The sequence below is a fragment of the Megascapheus bottae genome, chromosome 3 (genome assembly GCF_031878675.1).
Source record: "Megascapheus bottae isolate mThoBot1 chromosome 3, mThoBot2.hap1, whole genome shotgun sequence".
Lineage (NCBI taxonomy): Eukaryota > Metazoa > Chordata > Mammalia > Rodentia > Geomyidae > Megascapheus > Megascapheus bottae.
This window is the reverse complement of record NC_143511.1, coordinates 82,745,770-82,769,403: the sequence shown is the minus strand read 5'-3', so window position 1 is coordinate 82,769,403 and position 23,634 is coordinate 82,745,770. Positions and strand designations below refer to the sequence as shown.

The 23,634-nt window shown below is 50.7% G+C and overlaps 3 protein-coding genes across 4 annotated transcripts; 1 reads left to right on the top strand and 2 right to left on the bottom strand.

Annotated features, from left to right (window-relative positions):
- Positions 1–53: 53 nt before the first annotated feature.
- Positions 54–10,198, bottom strand: Arpc5l (actin related protein 2/3 complex subunit 5 like). 2 transcript variants are annotated; one of them, XM_090330619.1, is made up of 4 exons: positions 8,947–10,198; positions 5,180–5,252; positions 1,805–1,981; positions 54–871 (listed from the first exon to the last, which is right to left on the bottom strand). In XM_090330619.1, exons 1-4 carry the CDS (start codon positions 9,096–9,098, stop codon positions 809–811), a joined length of 465 nt encoding a protein of 154 aa, XP_090186745.1. In that variant the 5' UTR covers positions 9,099–10,198; the 3' UTR covers positions 54–808. The 2 variants fall into 2 exon arrangements, with proteins under 2 accessions (XP_090186745.1, XP_090186746.1); XM_090330620.1 differs by lacking the exon at positions 8,947–10,198 and adding an exon at positions 8,352–8,491 and having other exon boundaries at positions 5,180–5,250.
- A 3,890-nt stretch (positions 10,199–14,088) lies between these two features.
- Rpl35 (ribosomal protein L35) lies at positions 14,089–17,015 on the top strand. The gene is made up of 4 exons (XM_090330618.1): positions 14,089–14,265; positions 14,516–14,652; positions 14,925–15,006; positions 16,835–17,015. Exons 1-4 carry the CDS (start codon positions 14,104–14,106, stop codon positions 16,982–16,984), a joined length of 531 nt encoding a protein of 176 aa, XP_090186744.1. The 5' UTR covers positions 14,089–14,103; the 3' UTR covers positions 16,985–17,015.
- An 83-nt stretch (positions 17,016–17,098) lies between these two features.
- On the bottom strand, positions 17,099–21,555 carry Wdr38 (WD repeat domain 38). The gene is made up of 9 exons (XM_090330622.1): positions 21,420–21,555; positions 20,381–20,501; positions 18,852–18,968; positions 18,655–18,752; positions 18,361–18,441; positions 18,161–18,292; positions 17,933–18,082; positions 17,373–17,420; positions 17,099–17,260 (listed from the first exon to the last, which is right to left on the bottom strand). Exons 1-9 carry the CDS (start codon positions 21,465–21,467, stop codon positions 17,180–17,182), a joined length of 876 nt encoding a protein of 291 aa, XP_090186748.1. The 5' UTR covers positions 21,468–21,555; the 3' UTR covers positions 17,099–17,179.
- Between the last annotated feature and the right edge of the window lie 2,079 nt (positions 21,556–23,634).

Here is a 23,634-nt window from a genome sequence, read left to right as displayed (position 1 = left end):
ATGAGGTGGTGAGCAGGCGCAGCCACACAAATGGAAGACTTGTAAAGCCTTGGTCAATGATTAAATGTTTGGCACTTTATTAAATTAAATAAGCTCCAAAATTACATACAAATCAAAAGAGTAAGAAACAATAAATAGTTACTCGGCAAAATGCCTCTTACAGCAGCCAGCAGCACTGTAGCCAAAGCTCCCGTACTGATGTGGCAAGAGGCCTGTGGCCTGGCCCTGCTCACTCCCCAGGGTCAGCTAGATGGACATACACGTCCACCCTTCCACAGTGACTTTCCAGAGCAGTCCAACTCATTCATTACCATCCCATTTGTTACATACAGGAAACACACTGAAATTACATACTAATGAGCCAAGAGCTTTATTGATGCAGCAGGCACTTTACAATGAGCCCGAGAGAGAGAAGCCTTCTCTTCGAAGACAGAATGTCTGTACAAACTCTCAGGGTTTTTCCACTTCAAAACAACAAAACAGGCTCCCTTTCACCACAGCCCTTGGATCTGCACCTGCCCAGACCACCCCTCCCCATGTTAAACAGGCAGCGCACACAGGCACACCTAACTGACGCCAGCCAGTCATCGCAGACAGTCCCACAGCAAAAGCAGAGACTCAGGTCCTGCAAGGATTTAGGAAACAGTAAGAAAACTTCTCCCTCCACCTTGAAAATAAAATACATGTCCGCGGATATGTCTCCTGAAATATTTAGTTGGGCGTTCCTAGGAAGGTAAGTTCACTGTCAATTCCTTCTTCACCAGCCTGGGCATCCAAAATTCTTCTCAAGGTAACATGAGTCTTTTTGTTAAACAGTCTTTCTTGCTGTAAGAACTCTTATAATGGAGCCTAGGCCTCCTACAGCTAAGGCCTGTGGGGCAGGAAAAGGAAACGTCAAGTGAGACTTGGCTGGCCCAGAACAAGAGTCCTGACCTACCAGGGAGACATACTACATGCTCCAAGCCCTAAATTCTACCATGCCAGACTCCTGAGAAAGTCTTCTGCAGTACAGACCACTTTCTAGGAAAGGAGCCCCACTCTAGAGCTGAAGGTCCTGAGAATTGCCCTTTGAGACGAATCTAGCTTGTGGCTACTGTCTTTCAGCACACAGCACAGCCCAAGTTTCTCTGAGACAACATAAATGCTTCCAACTTGTCAGTGTGAGCCTAAGCACGGAAATGCATGCCAGTCCTGAGAGCTGGCTGGCCAGACAGGGCAAGTCCCCTGAGGCAGGATGGAAGGACCCAAGCTCCCCCAGGGCTACCCACACACACCAGCTAGGTAGCTCACTGATAGAGCACTTGCCTCAGACTCCCAACCCCAGTTCTTGAAAAGTTCAAGGCTGAGCTCCTTGGGAAGGGCACGTGCTATGTTAGTCATAGCACGTGCCAGACACGTGCACGGAAGTGCTATTAGAAGGTGAGGGACAAGCGGGGGCGCAGAGTGACACATTAACACATGGCCTTGTTTGTGTCTGTGGACTAATTTCAAACCTCAGTTCCACCACCAACGAGGTAAGATCATAGGTGGGAGCCAGTGATACCCAGCTCCAGCCTCCTTTCCCTCAGCAAGCGGCCAGCCTCATGTTGCCGGGCCACTCACTGCCCATGTCCTGGACTAAGGGGACTGTCCTACCAGGCCTAAATCCACAGCTGAAAAGCAAAGGCCGTGGGAGAAGGAAGCCAGCAGATCCCACCAGCCGCTTCTTGGGAGAAGGGAGTGGCAGCAGTGGCTGCACTAGCCCAGCCCATCAGACGTCCCACGTTGGTTCTGGGAAGCTTGGCCGGCTGGGGCTGTTACGTACCTTTTCGTGCCACTGGAGTAACACTGCACTGCTATTTTCTGTGGGCTTCTCGAACCCTTTATAAATGTACTTCATTAACAAGTCAACCCCATTTCTGTCCAGTGACTGCACAGCCTGCTCGATTTCGCTGCTCTTAAAGTTTGTGAGCACTTTCAGCACCACACCCTGAGCTCGTTCCTACAGAGGGAAGAAAAGGGGATTGAGGCCGCGTCATTCCCGATTTGTGCTCCCAGTACCGCATCAGACGGGCAGAACTCACCAGAGACAGTGTCCAACTTCTAGTTCATCTAAGAAAGATGGTTAGAACACAAGAAGGCTAAAATACTTTCGTTAAATAATTTCCCTTATTTCTGTGTTATTTATTTGGATGTTGTACTTACTTTGGAAGGAGTACGTAGTTTACTAGGGCCAAGATCAGCATTTTTCTTGTGGCTGTGGAGATGGAAGCCAGGGCCTCAGGCTTCCAAGGCAAGTGCTCCTCCTCTGAGCTGCATCTCCCGCCCCAGCCTTTTCTTTCTTTTGGTGCTGGTCTTGGGGCTTGAACTGGGATTTTTTGCTCAGGGCTAGCATTCCACCATTTACGCTATCACTTCACTTCAAGCTTTTTGCTGGTTAACTGGAGATAAGAGTCTCATGGATTTTCCTACTCAGGCTGACTTTAAACTGTGATCTACAGATGTCAGACTCCTGAGTAGTGCCATGAGCCACCAGTACCTGGCTTCAGTTTCTTTTTTGATGACACTCGCCAGGCCTTAAACTCCACACGATCACACGTTGATGGTGCCTTTACTGGACTGAAGATGCCTGAAGCATTTGTACCCCGACTAAAGAAGCAATGTCCTTCCACCTTTGTACGATGCTAAATCCCAGCTGGAGGGAGGCTGTTCTTTCTGGGACCAAGATTTAGAGTTTTGATCATGCACTAAGAATTATTTCTCTTATCTACACTTAATCACCAACAAGACCGGAAGTGGAGCTGTAGCTCCCGTGGCAAAGTGCTAGCCTTGTTAGTGAAAAAACTCAGGAACAGGGACCTGGAGTGTGGCCTAGTGATAAGAGTGCTTCCTACCGTGCACGAAACCTGGATTCAATTCCTCGGTACCACATACACAGAAAAAAGCCCACATAGTACTATGGCTCAAGTGGTAGAGCCCTAGTTTTGAGAAAGCCCAAGGACAGTGCCTACCAGCTGAGTTCAAGCTCCAGAATTGGGGGAGAAAACACACACACACACACACACACACACACACACACACACACACACACACACAACAACAACAACAATCCAGATGCTTGTGGCTCACACTTGTAATCCTAGCTACTTAAGAAGCTGAGATGTAAACACTGCAGTTGGAGGAAAAGTCCCAGTGAGACTCTTATCTCCAATAAACTACTCAAGAAGCTGGACGCGCTGCTGTGGTAGAGCGCTACCTTAAGCAGGAAGAGGTTCAGGGACAGCACCAAGTTCAAGCCCCAAAACTAGCACAAAAAAGTAAGAATAATTCCATCTTTTCACCCAGTTCTTAAAGACAGGAAATCCAAGAACTGTGAAAGTGCCAGGCATGAATGGTTCACACTGTACAAGTAAGCTGAGATCTGATGAATGGTTCAATATCAGCACAGACAGAAATGTTCACTACAATCTATCTCCAAAATAACCACCCTAGTGGTAGAGTGCTTGCCTAGCAAGTATGAAGACCCGGGATCTATTCCTCAGTACCACATACATAGAAAAAGCCAGAAATGGTGCTGTGGATCAAGTGGTAGAGCACTAGCCTTGAGAAAGACCATGGACTGGACAGTGTTCAGGCCCTGAGCTCAAGCCCCAGGACTGGCAAAAAATAAATAAATAAAATAACCAGCCCAGTGAAAGGGTATCAATGTATGTGAATCAATGCACCTTCTATCTGGCAAATATCATGTAACCCTTTAATTAATTACAATTAAAAAAATAAAAAATAAATAAAATAAAATAACCAGCCAAAAACAAGGCTAGAGGGGTGGCTCAAGTAATAGGGCAAAAGAATAGCAAATAAAAGGCAGTAAGTTCAAACTCCCTTACTGCAAAAGGAAAAAAAAATCTGAAATTGATAAAAGCCACTTAAAGTATTTATCCATTTCTTGTACTTACAGATCTTCTTCTTCTTCTTCTTCTTCTTTGTCCGTTGTGGGAGGTGAACTCTGGGCCTGGGTGCTATCCCTGAGCTCTTCAGCTCAAGGCTAATACTCTACCACTTGAGCCACAATACCACTTCAGTTTTCTGGTGGTTAACTGGAGATAAAAGTCTCACAGACTTTTGTGCCCGGGCTGGCTTTGAACTGTGATCCTTAGATCTCAATCTCCTGAGTAGCTAGGATTACAGGGATGAGCCACCAGTGCCTGGCTCAGATCTTTTTTTCTTTTTTTTTGTGGGTCATGGGGCTTGAACTCAGCCTGGACACTGTCCGTGAGCTCTTCAGCTCAAGGCTACTGCCCTACCCTTCAGCCAAGCCCCACTTCCCGTTTTTTAGAGATTAATTAGAGATAAGAATCTCAGGTCATTTTGTACCCGGGCTGGCTTTGTCAGATTTTCATTTTTAACATTAAGTATACATAACATTAAGTGTACATGGTATCTCTTGTCACTATAAATTACCCCCTATTTAAAAATAAAAATGTAAATTAAAAAAATAAAAGAAAATCCTGAGCAGGAAGCTTGGCCTAGTGGTAGAGTACTTGCCAAGCATGCATGAAGACCTGGGTTCAATTCCTCAGTACCACATGCGTTAAAAAAAAAAAAAAAAAAAAGGTCAGAAGTGGTGCTGTGGCTCAAGTGGTAAAGTGCTAGCCTTGAGAAAGCCAAAGGACAGTGCTCAGGCTCAGAACCAGGCCCTCAGCTCAAGCCCAGGCATGGCAAAAAATTAAAAGCTGGGTGTGGTGGCTCTTACCTAGAGTTCAAGCCCCAGGACTGACCAAAAGAAAAAAAAAATGAAAGAAAAAGAAAGTCTAAAAACCACCTAAAATACCCCTGCAGACAAAACCTACTCAACAGTCCACAAAAGTGATAAAGCCCCACTAGACAACTATTAGCTGTTGTATAGATCAGCTGACTTCTCACTCCACCAGACCCTGGGCTTTTATGGTAAACGCTGACAGCTCTGGTACTGGGCTATAGCTTAGAGGAAGAGCACTGTGCAGCATGTTGAAGGCCCAGGACCTACCCCCGGCAGGTCAAAGTCATGTCAGAGGGCATTCCTGGAAGCACTCCCAATGCCACCTCACTCCCACTAACAAAGATGAGCCTAACTCCCTTCACCCCAAGGAGCCGAGAGAGAAAGGCAAGCACAGGCCTGGTCCCAGGGGCCCCACAAGAGCTGCCAAAGCAATCACTTTACCTTCACAGCTTGATTCTTGGTGTTGACTGGAGAGTTCCTCAAGGCTGCATGGAAGGCCCGAAGCATGTCCCCTGTGCATCATGGGCAGTTAAGGATGGCTAAGTCCAAGCGTGTCCATGCTTTCATAATATCCTCACTCAAAAACAGCTTCTGAGGGATCTCCACACCAACTCCACCCAGTGCCAGCCTCTCTGGTAGGCATCGCCTACCTGAGCCATGGAGGAGAGTGGAGGTCACTTCTAAGTAACTGCCCCCTGAAGGGGAAGTAATGGTAAATCTGGCTGATTGCCTTGCACCTGCCTGACACTGGGTACACGACCTGTCCCATGGGGCCCTCAGAGCAACCATGGCTTCCAGGGACTGGAAGCCATTTCATCCTCTCAGTCTACAAAGCAGGAAAAAAAAAAAAAGCAGGCACAAACAAGTTTAACTCTTCACCCACTGCCTATCAAACTAAGGAAATCAAGACATATTAAAATAAAATACCCCTTCCTAGCCAAGCACTGGTGTCTGATGCCTGCAATCCTAGCTACTCAGGGATCTAAGATCTGAGGACTCTTACCTCCAATTAACCCCAGAAAACCAGTGCTATGGCTCAAAGCGGTAAAGTGCTAGCCTTATGCGCAAAAGCTCAGGGACAGTATCCAGGCCCTGAGTTCAAGCGCTATGACTGACCACCCCTCTAAAAAATCCCTGCCTAGGTCAGTGAGGTCCCAACAGATAAAAGAACCTTTTCCCAATAAGATAAGCTAGTCTCTGCTCCCCCACTGCCACACCACAGCTGCATTCCTAACACATTTTCCCCCTGAATTCTAGACACCCAGCACACAAAAGAAATTACAATCTGGGTTAGGTCCCCAAAGGTGACACCTATTTTAAACTGAATTACATCAGCCAACTTTCATTTCCTCCTGTGAAACTGGCTTCAGCCAAAAAGCTTCAAAAATAGAACAAGGAATGGCTCTGCCAATCAGGTCTTTACCCCTGTTCATGCAGCAATGCCCATGTAGGCAGACAGGGTCTCTGTTGCAAAGCTCAACTCTCCGCTTCCCCATTGTGGGCTCCATCTTGGCCAGACTGGTCTATACCACAGGGAAGCAACTGCCGGTTCCCCAGCTCTGTGCTTGGCTCTGATTCACCTTAACATGAGAAAGGCAGCCCACCCCTACCCATCCTAATCCTTTTTCCCAAGCAAGAGCCAGTCCTGATAACCTCTTCCTCATAACCCCTTTTCTAACATACAATCTGAGGCCTGAGGGGTACCTTGCTACCACCACCAGCAGGCGTACTCACTTATCCACAGAACCATAGAAAACAGTAAAGACATAGCTAACCTGCAAGGCAAAAAGCTGCTGCTGCTCTAGGTGGCTCCCTCAAACACCAGCCTGGCAAACAAGCACCACAGCCCTAGTAGGCAAGATCTAGGAGCTAGGGGGGTTATCCCTGCAATCACAGGGTGTGAGGCTGGGGGACCCTGCCCAGCTTCCTTTCCTCTGGACCATTCTGAACCACAGCAATAGACATTTTTGGACCCGATAATTCTTTGATATGAGGTCTAGTCTGAGACCTGCAGGACGCTCCATGGCATCTCTAGCCTCTCCACACATCCAGCAGCATTCCAAATTGTGACAATCACAATGTTTCCAAATACTGCTGAGCTTCCTGGAAGATAGCAGGAGTGCAAGTGTAACCCCTGTTACAGTCTGGTTTCAAGCCCCAGCAGCTGCTTCACTTAGGAAGAAAAGGAGCTAAGGGACCCAGTATGGCCACTGGGTCTCACTTTCTAGGTCAGGCACTTTCATTATCTCCCTCCAACACCTCTTTATGACAAGGACTTCTTTCTCCATTCTAGAGGCTCTGAGAAGGGCATTTACCTGCCCAAGGCTTAAAAGCTCGGCTGTCCAGCTGGCCCCAAACCTGGGTTCTTCCTACAAATCCCTTCTGCTGCTCTGCACCAAACCCAGTGTTCCCAGGACATCTGCTTTGGATCTGATGAGGCTGGTGTGGCTGTGATCCATGTGATGGAGGACAAAGACTTGGAAGGATGTGTGACCCATGCAAAGTCACACCACTAGTTCAAGGGAGAGTCCAAGAGCTTCCTACTTCATCTGGATGACCTACAGCCATGACACCCTTCCCAGCATAGATCGAAGAGGGGCCCCAGTCCCAGCCTCTCTTATCTCGTCCTCCCTACTCTCCTAAGACCCTTAGAAGTTCTATACCAAAATGCAATGCTGGAAGGAAAGATCAACATTGAGCATGTACTAGGGATCCAAACAACAATTCCACCCTCCTGCCTACCTGGGTTCCACATTTGCTGGATTTCCATCCTCACCTGTTAACCTCCCTTTCCCCAAGCAAGAGGTGCACTCCACATGGCAACAAGGTTTGTGATGCCAAGAGGGAGAAACTACCATGCCTGCAGCATGTGCTGAGCTGCCTGAAGGAACCAGTGACTGGCTGGGGGCTTGTGGAGGCTTGACCTTCAACAAGTCCTAGCAGCGACTGACCAGACCTTGGCCTCTTCATCTGTGAACTAACAGTTCTAAACACTTGACAGGAGAGCTGTTCAGCACTGAATGCCCCAGAGCCAGGCATGCACCAAGTAAAAAACCAACCTTCCTTTGGGAGGGGCCCTTCTCATGTAAGTGGGGAATCTGGAGGGGCAGGAAACAAAAGAGTGAATCTCCACCTTTGAAAACACATTCCTGTACAGTCTGACGCCTTTTGTTTTAAGGGCATATTGGAGGAGCAGGACAGGACTCCTCCCAAAAGCAGTGGGCCTGACTTGCTAAGCTGAGTCAACCCATCAAACACCCAGAACCTGATTTATACACAGCAGGAGCCTCCAACCCTGCCCTGGCGAGTGCGGGGGAGGGGTACACACTTCCTGTCATACCATTTGAATAAAGAAAAAGTCTTCCTGTGAGAATAAGACAGTTTCCTTTGCTCAAACTGCTAGGGGAACCACAGGGGCACGGACTTGGCACCATCACCTCTATTTTTATTCTTCTGTTCTACGTGTCTATTTTCTGTGACCACAGGAACAGTCATTTCGAGACATGGGGCTCTACTTTTATACTTTACATGTTAAGACTTTTCTTAGCTCTAAACGACTAGCTTTTCCCACTACTTCCTGTGCCAGGAGGTTACTGGGGGAGCTACAATTCACTTGTTGAGTGTGGCTGACACCATGCAACTCCAGTGTGCTCAGAGGAAGAGACCGGGGAAGGAGAGTTGGTATTAGATGATTCCGGAGTAAGAGCCGCACAAGCTTAATCTCAGGCTGGCCTTCGACAGCACCCTCCACCCCCGGCCCTTTCTTCCCCGCAGCCGGCCACCTATTTTCCAAGTTCTGCGGAAATCGGGCCCAGGCCAGTAGGGCGGCCCAGGAGATCTGTGCGCCCCCACCCCACCCCAGCCACCCCGGCGGCTCACCTCCGCCCCTCCCGAAAGCCACCCGGTGATGGCCCTAGGTGCTGCCAGGGGAAGGCAGAGACGAGGGGGAAGGTGAAGCCTGCTGGGTAGCCCAGGGAGCCGACACCCCGGGGCCCGGGGGTCTAAGGGGACCGCACCCCCAGGGAGGAAGACGCCGGGAGCCCGGGACTGCGAGGACAAAGCCCGGGGAAAGCCGGGTCGGAGGGCGGCTGGGCCGCCGGCCTGCGGAGGAGGACGCCGGGCCACAGCAAGCAAGGTGGGAAGGCGAGGCCCAGGGAAGTCCGGGCCGAAGGGGAGGCGAGGGCCGGGCGCCGCGCCGGGAAGGATATTGCCGCAGGAGTCCGTCCACCTCGCTGGGGTCCGGGCCCGGCTCGCCCGCCGCCGCCGCCGCCGCCTCCTCCTGCTCGTCCACGAATTTGTTCTCGTCAAACTCATCGATGTCCACTCGGCGGAAGCGCGAGGACAGCGTGTTCCGGGCCATGACGGGAGCTCGGCGCCCGCTCAGCCGGCTCCGCTCCGCGCTCGACCTCCGCTCCGCTCAGTTCAGGACCAGCCCCGGCTCCGGCTCCGGCTCCGGCTCGGGGGCGGGAAGCGGCGACCCGGCACCTCCTCCGCGCGCAGCCACCGCCCACCCACTTCCGGGTCCTGCCGGAACCGGAAGTCGAGGGCGGGTCTAGGAGGGGCGATCCGGGAGAAGCGACCCCGTGTGTTGTGGTCTTCTGGTCTCCCACCGTGGCGAGCTAAGCAGGCCTGGCATCGAGTACGCCGTCACCACGCTCGTTTTCCAGCTCTCTCTCGCCCCGGTCGATCCCTGGGCCCACCAAGGGGCTGCTTCAGGCCCAGCGCCGGTCGTGGTTGAGCCTGACCCAGACAGAGTGGACCCTGGGACCCCAGGAGAAGGCCCACTTGATCGCCTCTCCGAGCAGGACAGGCCTTCCGCAGCACGTACCTTCGGACTGAAGGCCGACGAGGCCTCACAGCCGGGGCTGCGACGCGAGAGGGAGGCCTGAGCCGCGGAGCCTGTGTGTGTTCACAGAAAGGACCCTGTGGTTCAACGTCTGAAGCGTATACCCGAGGGGCTGACGAAACGCTGCACGCGGTTTAACGTAGGGTGCGGAGACCGCTGCGAATGGGGGGCGAGGAGAGGGTGGGGGACGTTTGTGGTCTCCATACTGGCTTAAAGATCCAGGCCGGACCCTGGGCACTCAGCAGTCTGGGTGACCGGTAAGGTGGATCTTGGAAAAATTGCCAGGATCGATTAGGGAAGACGGTTAGCCCAAAGTGCAGGATGACCGGAACGCTGGGATTAGACGCTGGAGGACGGAACGGACCTTTGAGCTTGGCTTTCGGGTACAATGGGTCTTTTCAAATAGTATGAGATTTCCATTCCATTTTCATTTGATAATACTCTTGTTTGTAAAATTCAGTAGTGGAAATGTGACAGGATTTATTGCTTTGGACACCTGAGATTAAAAATACTAAACAGGGCGTGATGGCTCATGTCTGTAATCCTAGCTACTCAGGAAGCTGAGATCTGAGGATCGAGGTTCAAAGCCAGCAGGGGCACTAAAGTCCGAGAGACTCTTATCCCCAATTAACTACCAGAAAAAAAAAAAAAAAAGCCGGAGGTGCACTGTGGCTCATGGAGTAGGTCGGTAGCCTTGAGCTGAAGAGCGCAGGGGCAGTGCCAAGGCCCAGAGTTTAAGTCCCACAACCGACAAAAAAAAAAATAATAATAAACTGCCAGATTTTGATGAAGCCTAACTGTGGTTGATATACAGGCTCCCAGAGTGGCAAATATGTGCATAGAATGATGTCGGAGGTGGGAGTCAAAACTCTGCATTTGTTGGGGGGTGTGGGGGGAAGGGAAACGGGTACCAAGACATGTGAAAGGGTATCAATGTATGTGAATTAATGCACCTTCTATCTGGCAAATATCATGTAACCCTTTTACTAATTACAAAAAAAAAAAACTCTGCATTTGTGCTCTGTATCTTGGGAAAAAATCTTTGGGACTCATATCCAGACAACAAATTCATATCCCCAGAGTACCCCAGCCAGAAAGAACTTCAAAGCAGAAATAATTCATTTTAGAAGTGAGGAGACAGGGACTGGGAGTGTGCCCTAGTGGTAGAGTGCTTGCCTAGTATGCATGAAGCCTTAAGTTCCACTCCTTGGTACCACGTGCACAGAAAAAAGCCCAAAGTGGTGGTGTGGCTCGATTGGTAGAGTGCTAGCCTTGAGAAAGCCCCAGGACAATGTTCAGGCCCTGAGTTCAAGCCCCAGACTTGGCAAAAAAAAAAAAAAAAAGTGAGTCAGCCTTCAATAAACTGTTGAATGAAATGTACCAGTTCATGGTCATGAACTTTCCATTCCACTCAGGTTGATAGAATATAAAGCTTGGTGTAGTGGTATACAGTTGTAATCACAGCACTCAGGAGATTGGAGGCTTGAGGTTCACAAGTTCAAGGCCAGTGTGGGCTACATAGACTATCTCAACAAACAAACAACCCTATTATACTGTGTGTAACTTAAGTATGAGGAGAAAGTTATACAGTGTCTGATTTTCTTAGATACAAGGTAAGGGTACGATATTAACTTAGGAAAGCCCTGGTAATTCAAAACCCAGCAGTGACATGATCAAATTTTCGGTAAGTTTGAAAAAGGAATCTAGCAGCTATACTGAGAACAGATGTGGGAGCAAAAGCCACGATAAATATGTGATATAGGAGGTGATATAGTAGATCAGACCAGGAAGATGCCAAAAAAGGGTGAGGAGAGTATTTTGAAGACAGAACCCACAAGATTTGCTGATAGATTAGATGTGGCATGTAGGAGAAATAGGGGTCTCAGATGACAAAAACAGACAATTGAGGGGCCGGGAGTTTGGCCTAAGGGTAGAGTGCTTGCTTAGCATGCACAAAGACCCAAGTTTGATTCCTTGGTACCACATACATAGAAAAAAGCCAGAAGTGGTGCTGTGGCTCAAGTGGTAGAGCCCTAGCCTTGAGAAAATCCAGGGACAGTGCTCAGGCCCTGAGCCCAAGCCCAGGACTGGCAAAAAAGAACAAAAACAAAAACATACAGTTGAGTTTGTGGCTTAATGGTAGTGTTTGCCTAGTATGCTGGAGGGCTGGGTTATTCCCAGCACCACAAAAATAAAATAATTGTCTAGGCTCATGCCTGCTCAGAAGATTGAGATTTGAGGATCATGGTTCAGATACTCTTATCTCTAACTAGTGAAAAGCCAGTAGTGAAGCTGTGACTCAAGTGATGTGTTTGCCTTGAATGGGGCACAGGTGGCTCATGCCTATATTCCTAGCTATTCTGCAGGCTGAGATCTGAGGATCATGGTTTGAAGCCAGCCAGGGCATGCAAGTCTGTGAGACTCGAATTAACCACCAGAAAAACCTGAAGTGGTGCTGTGGCTCAAAGTGGTAGAATGCTAGCCTTGAGCTGAAGAGCTCAGGGACAGTGTCCAGACCCAGAGTTCAAGCCCTATGACCAACCAAAAGAAAGTGTTAGCTTTGAACAATAAATAAAAAAAACCTCAGTGAAAAGAACAACAGTCACACAAGACTAAGAACAACAACAACAACAAAAAAAACCTCAGTGCCCACCTAGGCTCTGAGTTCAAGCCCCAGACTGGCATAAATGAACTCTACTAGAACTGGAAAGTAGACAGCATAGACCCTGTATACCAATATTAGCCTTCTATTCAAAATGAATCCATGTCAAGAATAGCCTCTGTTCTTTTCCCCATGAACCTTCACCTCCTGAAGTCCTGCATCCCTGTGGTTAGGAATAAGGCTCATGAATCCATGCAACAAGTATCCATGTGCTGGCCTAAACACCACAATTAGGTGTTTCTGTTGCCAGGAAATTTCCAGGTTGGCCATGGAGGTAGACACATACACATGTCCCTTAATTTAGCATGTCTGGAGCTAAAAAAGGATTGCAGAGCTTGGGACGCGAGATTGTTATCCTTGTGAGACGTGGTCTTCCTGCCACCTGACAGCAGCAAGACAATCTGGCTTTAACTAGAGCTCTAAGAGGTGGCATATCTCTGTTAGTGGCAATGGAGCAACACCAGAGTACTGCTGGTTGAGTTGAGAGTGGAACTACCCAGACAGTAACACCTAAACACCTTCTGGACTTTAAAGTGTTCATTTTACTCTGAATTGGCATTAGGTCCTGGGTGGCACAGGTAGGGACACAGACCTGAGGTAGTGCAGCTTCCTAGAGATGGCAAGTTTACTGTAGCTGGATTTTGGCCACTCATCCATTTTTCTTTCATTTGGACAGCTGAATTTGTGCTACTCTGAGTTAAGCATAGGTGAACTGGGGGAGGGAGGGGTTGGAGGATATAAGAGCTGGTACTTTATTGTGCATCAGTTGTTGGGTTGAGAACTTTATGTGTATCTTCTCTAATTGTTCTAAGTATATTCTTTTGCTAATGAGAAAACTGACTCCAGGGAAGAGAAGGGATTTCCCAAGAGTATCAAGAATTCCTTGGCAACAGAGCCGGAATTTGCGTCCCCCAAGGGGACTCAAATCACCAGTGGCACACAATTGTAATCCTAGCCACTTGGAAGTCAGTAGGATGGCAATTTGGGTGGGAAGAGTATGGCCCAAGACCCCCTGCTCAACCCAAGGCATGCTGTAGCTGGGGGTGGGGGTTGAGATGAGGAAAGACAATTCCCAGGTCCGGCTGATCCGTTCCTGAAACCATCCCAACGGGAAATACACGTGTGGTGGCATGTGGGGCCCATTCTAGTTTGCAGTGGTTGAGGCTCTTGCCTGGGCAGGAAGGCCTTTTCCCAAAAATAACCAGCTCATAAAAAGGCCGAGGATGAGGCTTACCCATAAGGTGTCAGCAATTGTGAGGCCTAAATCAATGCCAAGTAGAGCCAAAACAGAAGTCTAAACCAAGCTGCCTCCACTAGAACGTTCTAGAATCAGCCTCTGGCCCACCCCAAACCCTCTCTCCTACGGAGCATGGAGGGTTACCCTGTAATCCCAGCACAGTGGCAGCGGAGGAAGGAGGGTCGCCAGCATGAACAGTCTCAAAGTAAAAACAGGGGCCGGGAGTTTGGCCTCGTGGTTAAAGTGCTTGCCTACCATACAGGAAGGCCCGGGTTCGATTCCTCGGTGCCACATACACAGAAAAAAGCCGGAAGTGGTGCTGAGGCTCAAGCGGTAGAGCTCTAGCCTCGAGAAAGTCCAAGGACAGTGCTCAGGCCCTGAGCTCAAGCCCGGGACTGGCAAAAAAAATCACAGAAAGCCGATCCCTCACTCCCCGGCACCCCGTACCTCTGCGAGGTCTGCTAAGCTGCCCGAATGGATGGTCAGATTCGAGAGCTTACTACGCCATCTCTGACTAACTGCTGATCACTCCAGGACTCTGAGTCCCTGAGGTGCTGCCTGGGACCGCAGAACAAGCTGTAAGCCGTCGTCCGCTCCGCGGGGGGGGATGGGGAGCCGAGATGCTCCGCCGCTCTCCGGAAGGTGGAGGGCGGGGCCAGGCTTCACCGGCGCGACGCCATTGGCTGCGCACACCGTCACCCGGCAGTAATTGCAGGGCTCAATCCCGCCTCTTCCTCTTTCCCTTGGACCAGGGACGGCCGCAGCAGCAGCTTGCAGTTATGGTGAGGGCGAAGGGATCCGGCGCCATCCGAGTGCCACTGGATCACGGGAGCTGGGTGGGGGGCCGCGGGCTCAGCCTGGGGGTCTCATCTGCCCGTACCGTCGGTCTGGGGGGCCGCGCGGGACGGCCTGGGCCCCCGAGGCTTCCCGTGTGCCGAGTGCGGTGGCGGTCCTACAGGAGAGCCGGCCGCAGCCGCCCGGGGTGCCCCAGGGGCCTCGAGAGGCGACTGAACTCGGACATTTTCCGCGCAGGCTAAGATTAAAGCTCGGGATCTTCGCGGCAAAAAGAAGGAGGAGCTGCTCAAACAGCTGGATGACCTGAAGGTGGAGCTGTCCCAGCTGCGCGTCGCCAAAGTGACGGGTGGCGCGGCGTCCAAACTCTCCAAAATGTAAGCGACCGGAGTGGAAGGGCACGTGTGGCTTGAGAGCGGCTGTAGGTCGGACAGTAGTCGTTCAGGTGCCAGCTTGTGCATCCATGACACACGTGGGGCTGGTTTTTTTTCTTTTCTTTTTTTTTTTTTTTTTGCAGGCCCTTATGGCTTGGAGGTGTTCCTTACCCTTTTTCCTGGATTACTATGCATGAGTCTGCTCTGCTTGCCCACAAGGACCTGGGGGAGCATTGTGTTTCTGCCCCGTCCTCACTGATGTTTCTGTTTTCTAGCCGAGTTGTTCGTAAATCCATCGCCCGTGTTCTCACCGTCATCAACCAGACTCAGAAAGAAAACCTCAGGAAATTCTACAAGGTGAGGGAGCTGTGGGTTGGCTTCAGGAATCAAATTCCAGCTCTCTTAGATTGCCTGCCTGGAGTGTGTATGTTGGGTGTTGTCCCAGAGCTTTTTTGCTGAAGACAAGCTCTCTACCACTTGAGCTACAGCTCTGCTTCTGGCTCCTTTGGTGAATTAGAGATAAGATTTCATGCATTTTGCCACCTAGGCTCACTTCAAACCTCAGTCCTCAGATCCTAGCTTCCTGTGTAGCTAGGATTATAGGCGTGAGCCGCCAACACCCAGCAAGACTTGTGTTTTAAATCCAGCTTTCCTAGCTGAGTGCTTAAAACATTGGGGTGGGTATGTTTTGGGGTGCTGGAGATCAGACCTAAAGCTGTTGCACACCCTAGATGAACTGTTTTGCTAAATGCATGCTGTTCTCATGGCATGAGAAAGTTTACAACTTTAGAGATGAGGTTTCCCAGAGTTACCCCAGGATTGGCCAGATGTTCTGGGAGATTTCTTCATGCGCCAAGGTTCCCAGCCTGGAATATTGGCAAGCACTTTATGATCTTGCCCTTAATATTTGTGCTATCGGGATTCCAAAAGAAGCAGCAGGAGGCAGTTCACACACATTTTGAACACTTGATTTACTGGTAGGAATTGGGTGACACAGCAGAAGCCTACTGGAACTCATGACACAGGTAGAAGACCCCCAGACAGCAGTAGTGTTGAGGGAACAGAGGGACTTTTCTTTTTACTGACTATCCAGGATAATCAGCTTACTTGAAATAATGAGAAGCTTTGATTACTTCTGCAAACTACCTTATGTTGGATGGGCCTGCCGCAGCTAAGACTTGGCTGCTGACACCTGCGAGGGGCATGCGCATCTAGGGCCGGGAGTTTGGCCTAGTGGTACAGTGCTTGCCTAGCATGCACGAAGAAAGGTAGAAGTGGTGCTGAGGTTCAAGTGGTAGAGCTCTAGCCTTGAGAAAGTCCAAGGGCAATGCTCAGGCCCTGAGCTCAAGTCCAGGACTGCCCCCCCCCCCAAAAAAAAAAAAAAACACTTATAGGAGCTTTCCTAAGGTTCAAAACCCTGCCCGTATGTACTGTTGAGTGCTTCCTGGCTGTAGTGACTGGGGAACTAAGTTAATTTGGGTGGTGCTAAGCGTTAAACCCAGGCCCTGTGTGTGTTGGGCAAACACTCCACCACTGAGCCCTGCTGGCAGCCCAGGAGGAATTGCGGTTTAGTGTAAATCCTCTATGAAGCTTCATGTGTTTGGTGGTTGCTGTTTGGACCACAGTGTTCTAGGTGAGTTGGGCTTGCTAGAGGCCAAGGCTGCCCTGTGAGAGAGTGCCTCCCTGGCTGGAAATCTCAAACTCATACTAAATTATTTCATTGTGGCACCAGCACCCAAAACAAGGCTTCATGCTTGGATGCAGGGTTGGGGAGAGAAAGGTGTGAGAGGATTAGGTCAGACCTCTGCCCGTGTGTCTGCATGGGCTTATCTTCACCTTCCTCTGCTGTTCTTTTAGAACTAGTAGCTTAGAACTAGAGTAGCAGTAATGACCCCCAGGTCCAGTATCGTGGCTTTGGCTTTCTGGCTGGCCAGTAGAGGAACACAGATTGAGGGTGCTCTAAGTCTTGGGGAATGGGGTAGTTAGGGCTCAATGTCACCCCCGCCTCACCACAGTTCTGCCCCCATGCCAGGCTGGGGCATGTGACTCCCCCTCCCCCTTGTACCCATCCCTCCAGAACCCTCCCAGGGCTTCCTTGACCCAGCAGCTTCCTTTCCTTCTGTAGTCGCCTAGCCCCTGATCCTATCTTGGTGTCAGATTCAATCATTATACATCTATGTGGCAGGGCAAGAAGTACAAGCCCCTGGACCTACGGCCTAAGAAGACTCGAGCCCTGCGCCGGCGGCTCACCAAGCATGAAGAGAAGCTGAAGACCAAGAAGCAGCAGCGGAAGGAGCGGCTGTACCCTCTGCGCAAGTACGCTGTCAAGGCCTGAGCGGCGCCACAACAATAAAATGAAAACCTGACCGGTGTTGCTTTGTGCTTGCTGGAGGGGCAGGGGGTGGGCTGGGCTCCTGCCATTGGCCATGTGGTCTTGCAGCATTCAGTTCCTTTGTTCCTGTGGTACAGAGCTTTCCTGTCTCCTGTGGACCCTTGGCAGGACTCAGTGACTTGAGCAGTGGACTTTATGTCACTTAGCTGCAGTTCCAGACACAAAGATTTTCCCATCTTGGGTGAAGACACAGGAATGGGCCACATCCAGGGATCCTTGCTAGAAGCAATATCAAGCTCTGGGTTCTCAATTCCTACCTGACCCCCAGGTCCCTTGTGGGGTCAGGGCGTCATTAATGCTGCTCCTTCAGGTGCTATGAGCCCAGCCTTACCTTCAGGCTCTCAAGGCACTTTCCTGTCTTAAGGTCCCAGACTTTAACCTGGAAGTAAAAATGGGCAAGTTTAAATGGTTTGTACCTGCTATGATCCTTTTTACTCAGGCTGAGATCTGGTGGATTGTTGCTTCAAGTCATCCCAGACAGAAGTTTACTAGACTCAGTAAAATAGGGAGCGTAAAGCACAGCTGGGTGCCCATGGATCACTAGGTCCAGTATCTTACGCCTATAATCCCAGCTACTCAATAGGCTGAGATCTGTGGATCCCAGTTCAAAGCCAGCCAGGGCAAAAAAACAAATCCCTATGAGACTCTTAGAACTCAAAGGAACTGCTTGAAAACATCTAAGAAGTGATGCTGTAACTCTAGTGGTAGAGCATGATCCTTGAGCGCCGAGAAGCTCAGGATCAGTGCCCAGGGCTGGCTAAAAAAAAGCTGGAGGATGAGTCAGGTATAGAGGGAATGTGGAAGCCTGGAATAGGCAGTACTTGGGTCTTTCCCACTTCTGAACAGGCTAGGCATGTGATCATGTGGGGAAAGTGAGGAAGAGCTAGGTACCGTGCGAGAGTAGCCAGCGCTGGCCAGCCGCAGCTGATCAAGAGAAAAAGCCATGCTCTTCACCCAGGCGGAGTGGCCCTTCAGTTGAAGGAGCAGGTTGCTAGTTGTGGGCTTCCAGATGCAAATGGTCTTGTCCCAGGATCCAGATGCCTGCACAGACCATTCCAGGTCAGGGGCTCAGCTCCCATACGGCCTGCACCCTAAGTCAGGGCCATCCAGGAAGCTTACCAAGAGGCCAGAGGCCGAATAGCATAGACAGCTGACATTGCCACGGTGACCCTCTAACTCCTTGTGAGTGAGAGCCAGTGTTCCTGCCCGGAGGTCCCAAATGCGGACACTGGAGTCCCAGGAGCCAGTAGCCTGTTGGGCAGTGACAGTGAGACTCTCCCTGTGGCTGCTGGGGCAGGGTGGGGTGCAGTTAGGCTCACCAGACAGTCAGCACTGGGGGAGAAGTCGCTGCTCTGGATGCAGTCCCGGTGCCCAGTCAGGAGACCCAGATTACGGCCAGACTAAGAAAAAGAAAACTAGGAGCCATGGGAGGCAGTTAGGGGCAGGGACTGCCGTGCCCTGCCCTGCCCAGAGGTGCTCCACAGCTGGGCACAAAGAGAAGGGTTGTGGCTGAAGGCAGTTGTAGTTGGGGATGACTCTTGGGGTGGGGGTGCACTGAACAAGAGGCACAAAGTGGACAAAATCTCCAGCCAGGCCCCAGCTTTTCCACCTACCTGCACCTCCCAGAGCATCACCTGCTTGTCCCAGCCACCTGATGCCAGCTTCCTTGAGTCAGGGCTGAAGCTCATAGTTTCCACACTCCGCCGGTGACCTGCAGACCCCCGCCCGGGGCTGGCATGTGTCACAGAACTCCATCCACAAAGGATCCCTGTCCTGGCTGGAGGCCCCCAGGCCTGCCTGACCCACTCACCCTGCAGCACCTGCACACACTTGGCCCTGGCCACGTCCCACAGTCGGATGGTGCAGTCTTTGGAGGAGCTGGCAAAGAGACAGCCATCCGGGGAGAAGAGGCAGAACTTCACCGGACCTGGAGCAGGGAAACAGCTGCTCTCCCAGCCTGTGCCCACCACTAGCTCTTCACCCACCTCTCCTCCCTCAGACTGTAACCCTCAATCTAATCTACCCAAATCAAATACAGGCAGTTCCTCTCAAACAATCTAATAGCTTAGCCCAGACTCATCACCATCAGACTCCTTAGCCTCAACCTGGCTTTCCATGGCCTGCCCTGATCATTCTGCACTTTTATTGCCTGGGTCTTTGTTTTGTACCATTTCCAGCTCTTAAATTCTAAATGCTGTCCCTGAAGTTTTTGCTCAAGGCTAGCACTCTACCACCTGAACCACAGCTCTACTCAGTAACTTCTTAGTAATTAGAGACAAGAGTCTCCCAGATTTTCCTCTCAGAGCTCGTTTTGAACTATGATCTTAGGATCTCAGCCTCCTGGGTTGCTAGGATTACAGGTATGAGCCACCAGTGCCCGAGTGCCTGGTTTTTGTTTTTTTCTTTTTTATCTCCTACTGAGTTCATAGTTTGAACTAGGTACTAGTTTGGCACTGTTTTGTCCTACCCCATTGTGTTAGGGAGGAGATAGCTCAGGTGACAACATTCCAAAAAATGTCAGGTACAACATAGCTGTTGAAGGCATTAAGCTAAGGGAAATATAGCAGTCACCTGACAATATTATATGACTGTACCTAGAGCAGTCACAGCCAGAATTGGGAGCGGGGGTTCAGGGAGAGAACAAGCTGTTGAAAAGCACTGTTTTTTTGTTGGGGGGGGGTGTAGATTGTGGGCTTGAACTCAGGGCCTTGGCACTGTCCCTGAACTCTTTTTGCTCAAGGCCAGAGTTCTACCGACTCAGTAACAGCACCACTTCTGTTTTTCTGGCGGTTAATTGGAGATAAGTTTCACTGGGGCTGGGAATGTGGTTTAGTGGCAGAGTGCTTGCCTAGCATGCATGAACACCTGTGCTCGATTCCTCACTACCACATACACAGAAAACGATGCTACAGCTCAATGGAGTGTTAGCCTTGAGCAAAAGAAGCTCAGGGACAGTGCCCAGGCCCTGAGTTCAACCCCCAGGACTGGTGAGAAAAAAAATTGCCAGGCTTTCCTGCCCAGGCTAGATCTCAGCCTTCTGAGTAGTTAGGGTTACAGACATGAGCCACCAGCACCTGGCTAGCTTCGGTATTTCAAAACAAAGAGAGTTATTGGGCATTAATTGCAGTGTGAGTTGCACTGAAGGCCACAGGGACCTATAGGTTTAAGTTGGTTAAAGTGGCAAAAGTTGTTCATACTCCTGGTCTGATATGGAAGCCCTAGGCCCAGCCCTCTCTTGCTCCATGCTTTTCCTCCACATAGAAGGTGACTGAACTGAGCTTCGCAATAGCAAACTAGACCCTTTGGCTTCCAGGTACTAGTCATACTGCAGAGCCTCACCTGTGTGGTCAGCCAGCTTCCACAACAGCCGTCTGCTCTGGGTCTCCCAGCCGTAGACACAGCCGTCTTCTGAGGCTGTGAGCAGTATCCGATGATCAGGGGAGAAGGCAGAGCAGTTGACCTGGAAGGAGAGCAAAAGAGTGGCCCCATTCTAGGGCAGGAGACACCTGTCCCCTCTGTTGTCACCATGTAGGCCTATAAAGGCCGTAAACTGCCCAGTAACCTGGGTGGGAGCTTGGACTTGAAGCCCACTAAACCTCCATATCCTCTGTAAACTTGAGCCTGGAGCTGGAACCCAGAAGTCTCTCAGCCCATTCTAGAGTTAAAGCTGAACGCATACAAGTCCAAAACCTGCTCTAAGCCCTGAGTCTATAATCTTCAGAACCAGATCCCAAGAACCCTGGAGCCCTTTGTAAAAACCAGAGGCTAGGGGCCGGGAGTTTGGCCTAGTGGTAGAGTGCTTGCCTACCATGCACGAAGACCCAGGTTCAATTCCTCGGTACCACATATATAGAAAAAAGCCAGAAATGGTGCTGAGGCACAAGTGGTAGAGCTCTAACCTTGAGAAAGTCCAAGGACAGTGCTCAGGCCCTGAGTTCAAGCCCACAACTGGCAAAAAAAAAAAAAAAAAAAAAAACCCAGAGGCTAGGAGATAAGAGTCCAGTCAGGCACTAGTGGATTGTGCCTAGCTACTCCGGAGGCTCAACATCTGGGGATCATGGTTCTAACGCAGCCAGGGCAGGAATATCTGTGAGTCTTGTATCTCCAACTAATCACCAGAAAACAGAAGTGGAAATGCTCAAGGGGTAGAGTGTTCAACTTGAGTGAAAAAACTCAAAGACAGCACCCAGGCCCTGAGTTCAAGCCCAGGACTGGCAGCAAAAATAAAGACGATAAAAGAATCCATTCTGGAGCTGGAGCTCAGCGTATGGAGAATGAATGAACACACACACACACACACCCTATACACTACATAGAGCCACTTATAAGACCCCATGTCAGGAGCCTAGAGCCTAGATAGAACAGGCTGGGCCCTCACCTCCCCACGGTGATGCCCAAAGAACTTCACTCTCCCCACGGCCAACATCCCTGAGGCCCCAATCTTCAGGGGTGCCCAGCCCGGCGGGCTCCCTTCTTTAGGTGATCTTTCGTCCCGCGGGCAGGGCCAGGCCTAGGACCCGTGGCAAGGGAAAGGGGAAACTGTGTACACGCCGTCTCCGTGGCAACCGGGGCGGAGCGCGCAGTTGCAATGGGGTCTCCGGAAGCCAAGAGGCGAGAGGACTTTCAGCTCTTTCCCCTCCTCTACTCCACCTCTGTTCCCCCCACACCCCCACTCCGCTACCCCCGCAACCCACCCCTGGTCCAGCCACTCGGGCCGCGGGACAAGGTGGTGCGCAGGGCGGCCGCTGGAGGGCGCGCCTGGCCAACGCTCCGGCGCGGTGGGCCCAGCCACAGAGGCTCTAAGCCACGTCCCCCTTGGACACTGGTTTGAAAAACAAAAAACAAATAAAAAACAAATCCAGTTCCCTCACATGGACAACCGGGAGCGCCAGCTCGGCCCCGCAGGCCTTGAGGGTGGAGGGCCTGGCCCACGGCGGGTGTGGAAAGGTGACTGCACCTGCACCGTGGAGGGGCTGGCGGAGGAGCAGCGGGGAGGGGCTCAGGACCTTACAAATGAGGAATCTGAGACGCGGAGAAGCAGAGGGACCTGCTCTGTGACTGGGGATGGACCCACGATCGGCCCTGGAATAACCTGGGTCTGTATTGGGACACTTGGCTTGTATACCAGGGGCTTGGCACAGACGCTGAAGTCCCCAACTCAGCAGATCAGGGAAACCGAGGCTCCACAGTCACCTAGCACCTCCAGGGCAGAGCTGCCGCCAGAACACCACCCAGCCTCAGCCACAGCAGGACGGGTTTGGGACCCGAGCCCCACCCACCCATCCACCCCCAGTGGACTCCCGGCTCCCTGTGTCCAGGCCGGGCATCTAGGCTTTGAGAGCTTCAAATTCGAGGGTTCCCAGCGGATACTCACGCCCTCCCCAACCCCCACTATCCCTTTGCCAGAAACTTCTCACGAGATCGTTGTATTCCTGCTCTATTTTAGGCCCCAGACAGTCAGGCGGGCAAGGGGGGCGACAATGGCGGCTTTGAGGCGGCCCCACCCCCATGGGAATTCCCAGGGGGCCTAAGTCACTAAATTGCCTCAATCTGAGCTGGGACTAAAAGTCCATCCCCCACATAGCTCCCAAGAATGCTCTCCCAGAACAAAGTCCTCAGACCCCTCTGCTCGAGCCCCATCTCTGGGCATGTTCATGTATCTGGTTGTACTCACAAAGACAAGTGGGTGTTTGACCTTGAACAAGGACAAAGCTAGACTCCAGAAGGTGCTTCCCCAGCCCCAGAGCCCTCTAAGTAGACCTTGCCTCCTAGGCCCACAGAATGGTGGCTCTGAAGTCTGTAGCTGGAACTAGCAGCCATGAATCCTAGGGTACCAAAAGTCTCATGGACTTTCCTGCCCAGCCTGGCTACAATCATGATCTTCAGACATCAGCCCCTGAGTGGCTAGGATTACAGGTGTAAGCTACCAGAGCCTGATGGTGAAACGTTTACCTTTATTAAACTCCCCAGAAAGAAGAAATGGAGTTGTGTCTCCAAGTGGTAAAGCTCTAGCCTTGAGCAAAAGAAGCTCACGGGCAACATCCAGGCCCTGAGTTTATGCCTCAGGACCAGCACAAGAAAGAAAGAAAGAGAGAAAGAAAGGAAGAAAGAAAGAAAGGAAGAAAGAAAGAAAGAAGGAAAGAAAGAAAGAGGAAAGAAAGAAAGAAAGAAAGAAAGAAAGAAAGAAAGAAAGAAAGAAAGAAAGAGAAGAGGGGGAGGGAAATGGGGACCAAGACATGTGAAAGGGTATCAATGTATGTGAATTAATGCACCTTCTATCAGGCAAATATCATGTAACCCTTCTATTAATTACAATAAAAATATATGGAAAAAAGAAAGAAAAAGAGAAAGGAAGGAAGAAGGAAGAGAGAAAAAAGAAGGAAGGAAGGGAGGAAGAAAGAAAGGAAAGAGGTAGAAAGGAAAGAAGGATGGGCCAGGAGTTTGGCCTAGTGGTAGAGTGCTTGTCTAACATGCACAAAGACCTGAGTTTGATTCCTGGGTACCACACACATAGAAAAAGCCAGAAGTGGTAGAGTGCTAGCCTTGAGGAAAGCCCAAGGACAGTGCTCAGACTGAGTTCATGCCCCAAGACT

What these genes read in the sequence shown, in the direction of transcription:
- Arpc5l (XM_090330619.1), bottom strand. Translation starts at nt 9,098, where the DNA reads ATGGCCCGGAACACGCTGTCCTCGCGCTTCCGCCGAGTGGACATCGAT. An exon ending in CCAAGAATCAAGCTGTGAAG is followed by an intron (nt 1,982 to 5,179) that starts GTAAAGTGATTG and finishes TTCCCTCTGTAG; the next exon opens with GAACGAGCTCAGGGTGTGGT. An exon ending in TACTCCAGTGGCACGAAAAG is followed by an intron (nt 872 to 1,804) that starts GTACGTAACAGC and finishes CCTGCCCCACAG; the next exon opens with GCCTTAGCTGTAGGAGGCCT.
- Rpl35 (XM_090330618.1), top strand. Translation starts at nt 14,104, where the DNA reads ATGCTCCGCCGCTCTCCGGAAGGTGGAGGGCGGGGCCAGGCTTCACCG. An exon ending in AGCAGCAGCTTGCAGTTATG is followed by an intron (nt 14,266 to 14,515) that starts GTGAGGGCGAAG and finishes TTTTCCGCGCAG; the next exon opens with GCTAAGATTAAAGCTCGGGA. An exon ending in ACCTCAGGAAATTCTACAAG is followed by an intron (nt 15,007 to 16,834) that starts GTGAGGGAGCTG and finishes TCTATGTGGCAG; the next exon opens with GGCAAGAAGTACAAGCCCCT.
- Wdr38 (XM_090330622.1), bottom strand. Translation starts at nt 21,467, where the DNA reads ATGTTGGCCGTGGGGAGAGTGAAGTTCTTTGGGCATCACCGTGGGGAG. An exon ending in GAAGCTGGCTGACCACACAG is followed by an intron (nt 18,969 to 20,380) that starts GTGAGGCTCTGC and finishes TCCCTGCTCCAG; the next exon opens with GTCCGGTGAAGTTCTGCCTC. An exon ending in GCGCTGGCTACTCTCGCACG is followed by an intron (nt 17,421 to 17,932) that starts GTACCTAGCTCT and finishes TTTTACTTCCAG; the next exon opens with GTTAAAGTCTGGGACCTTAA.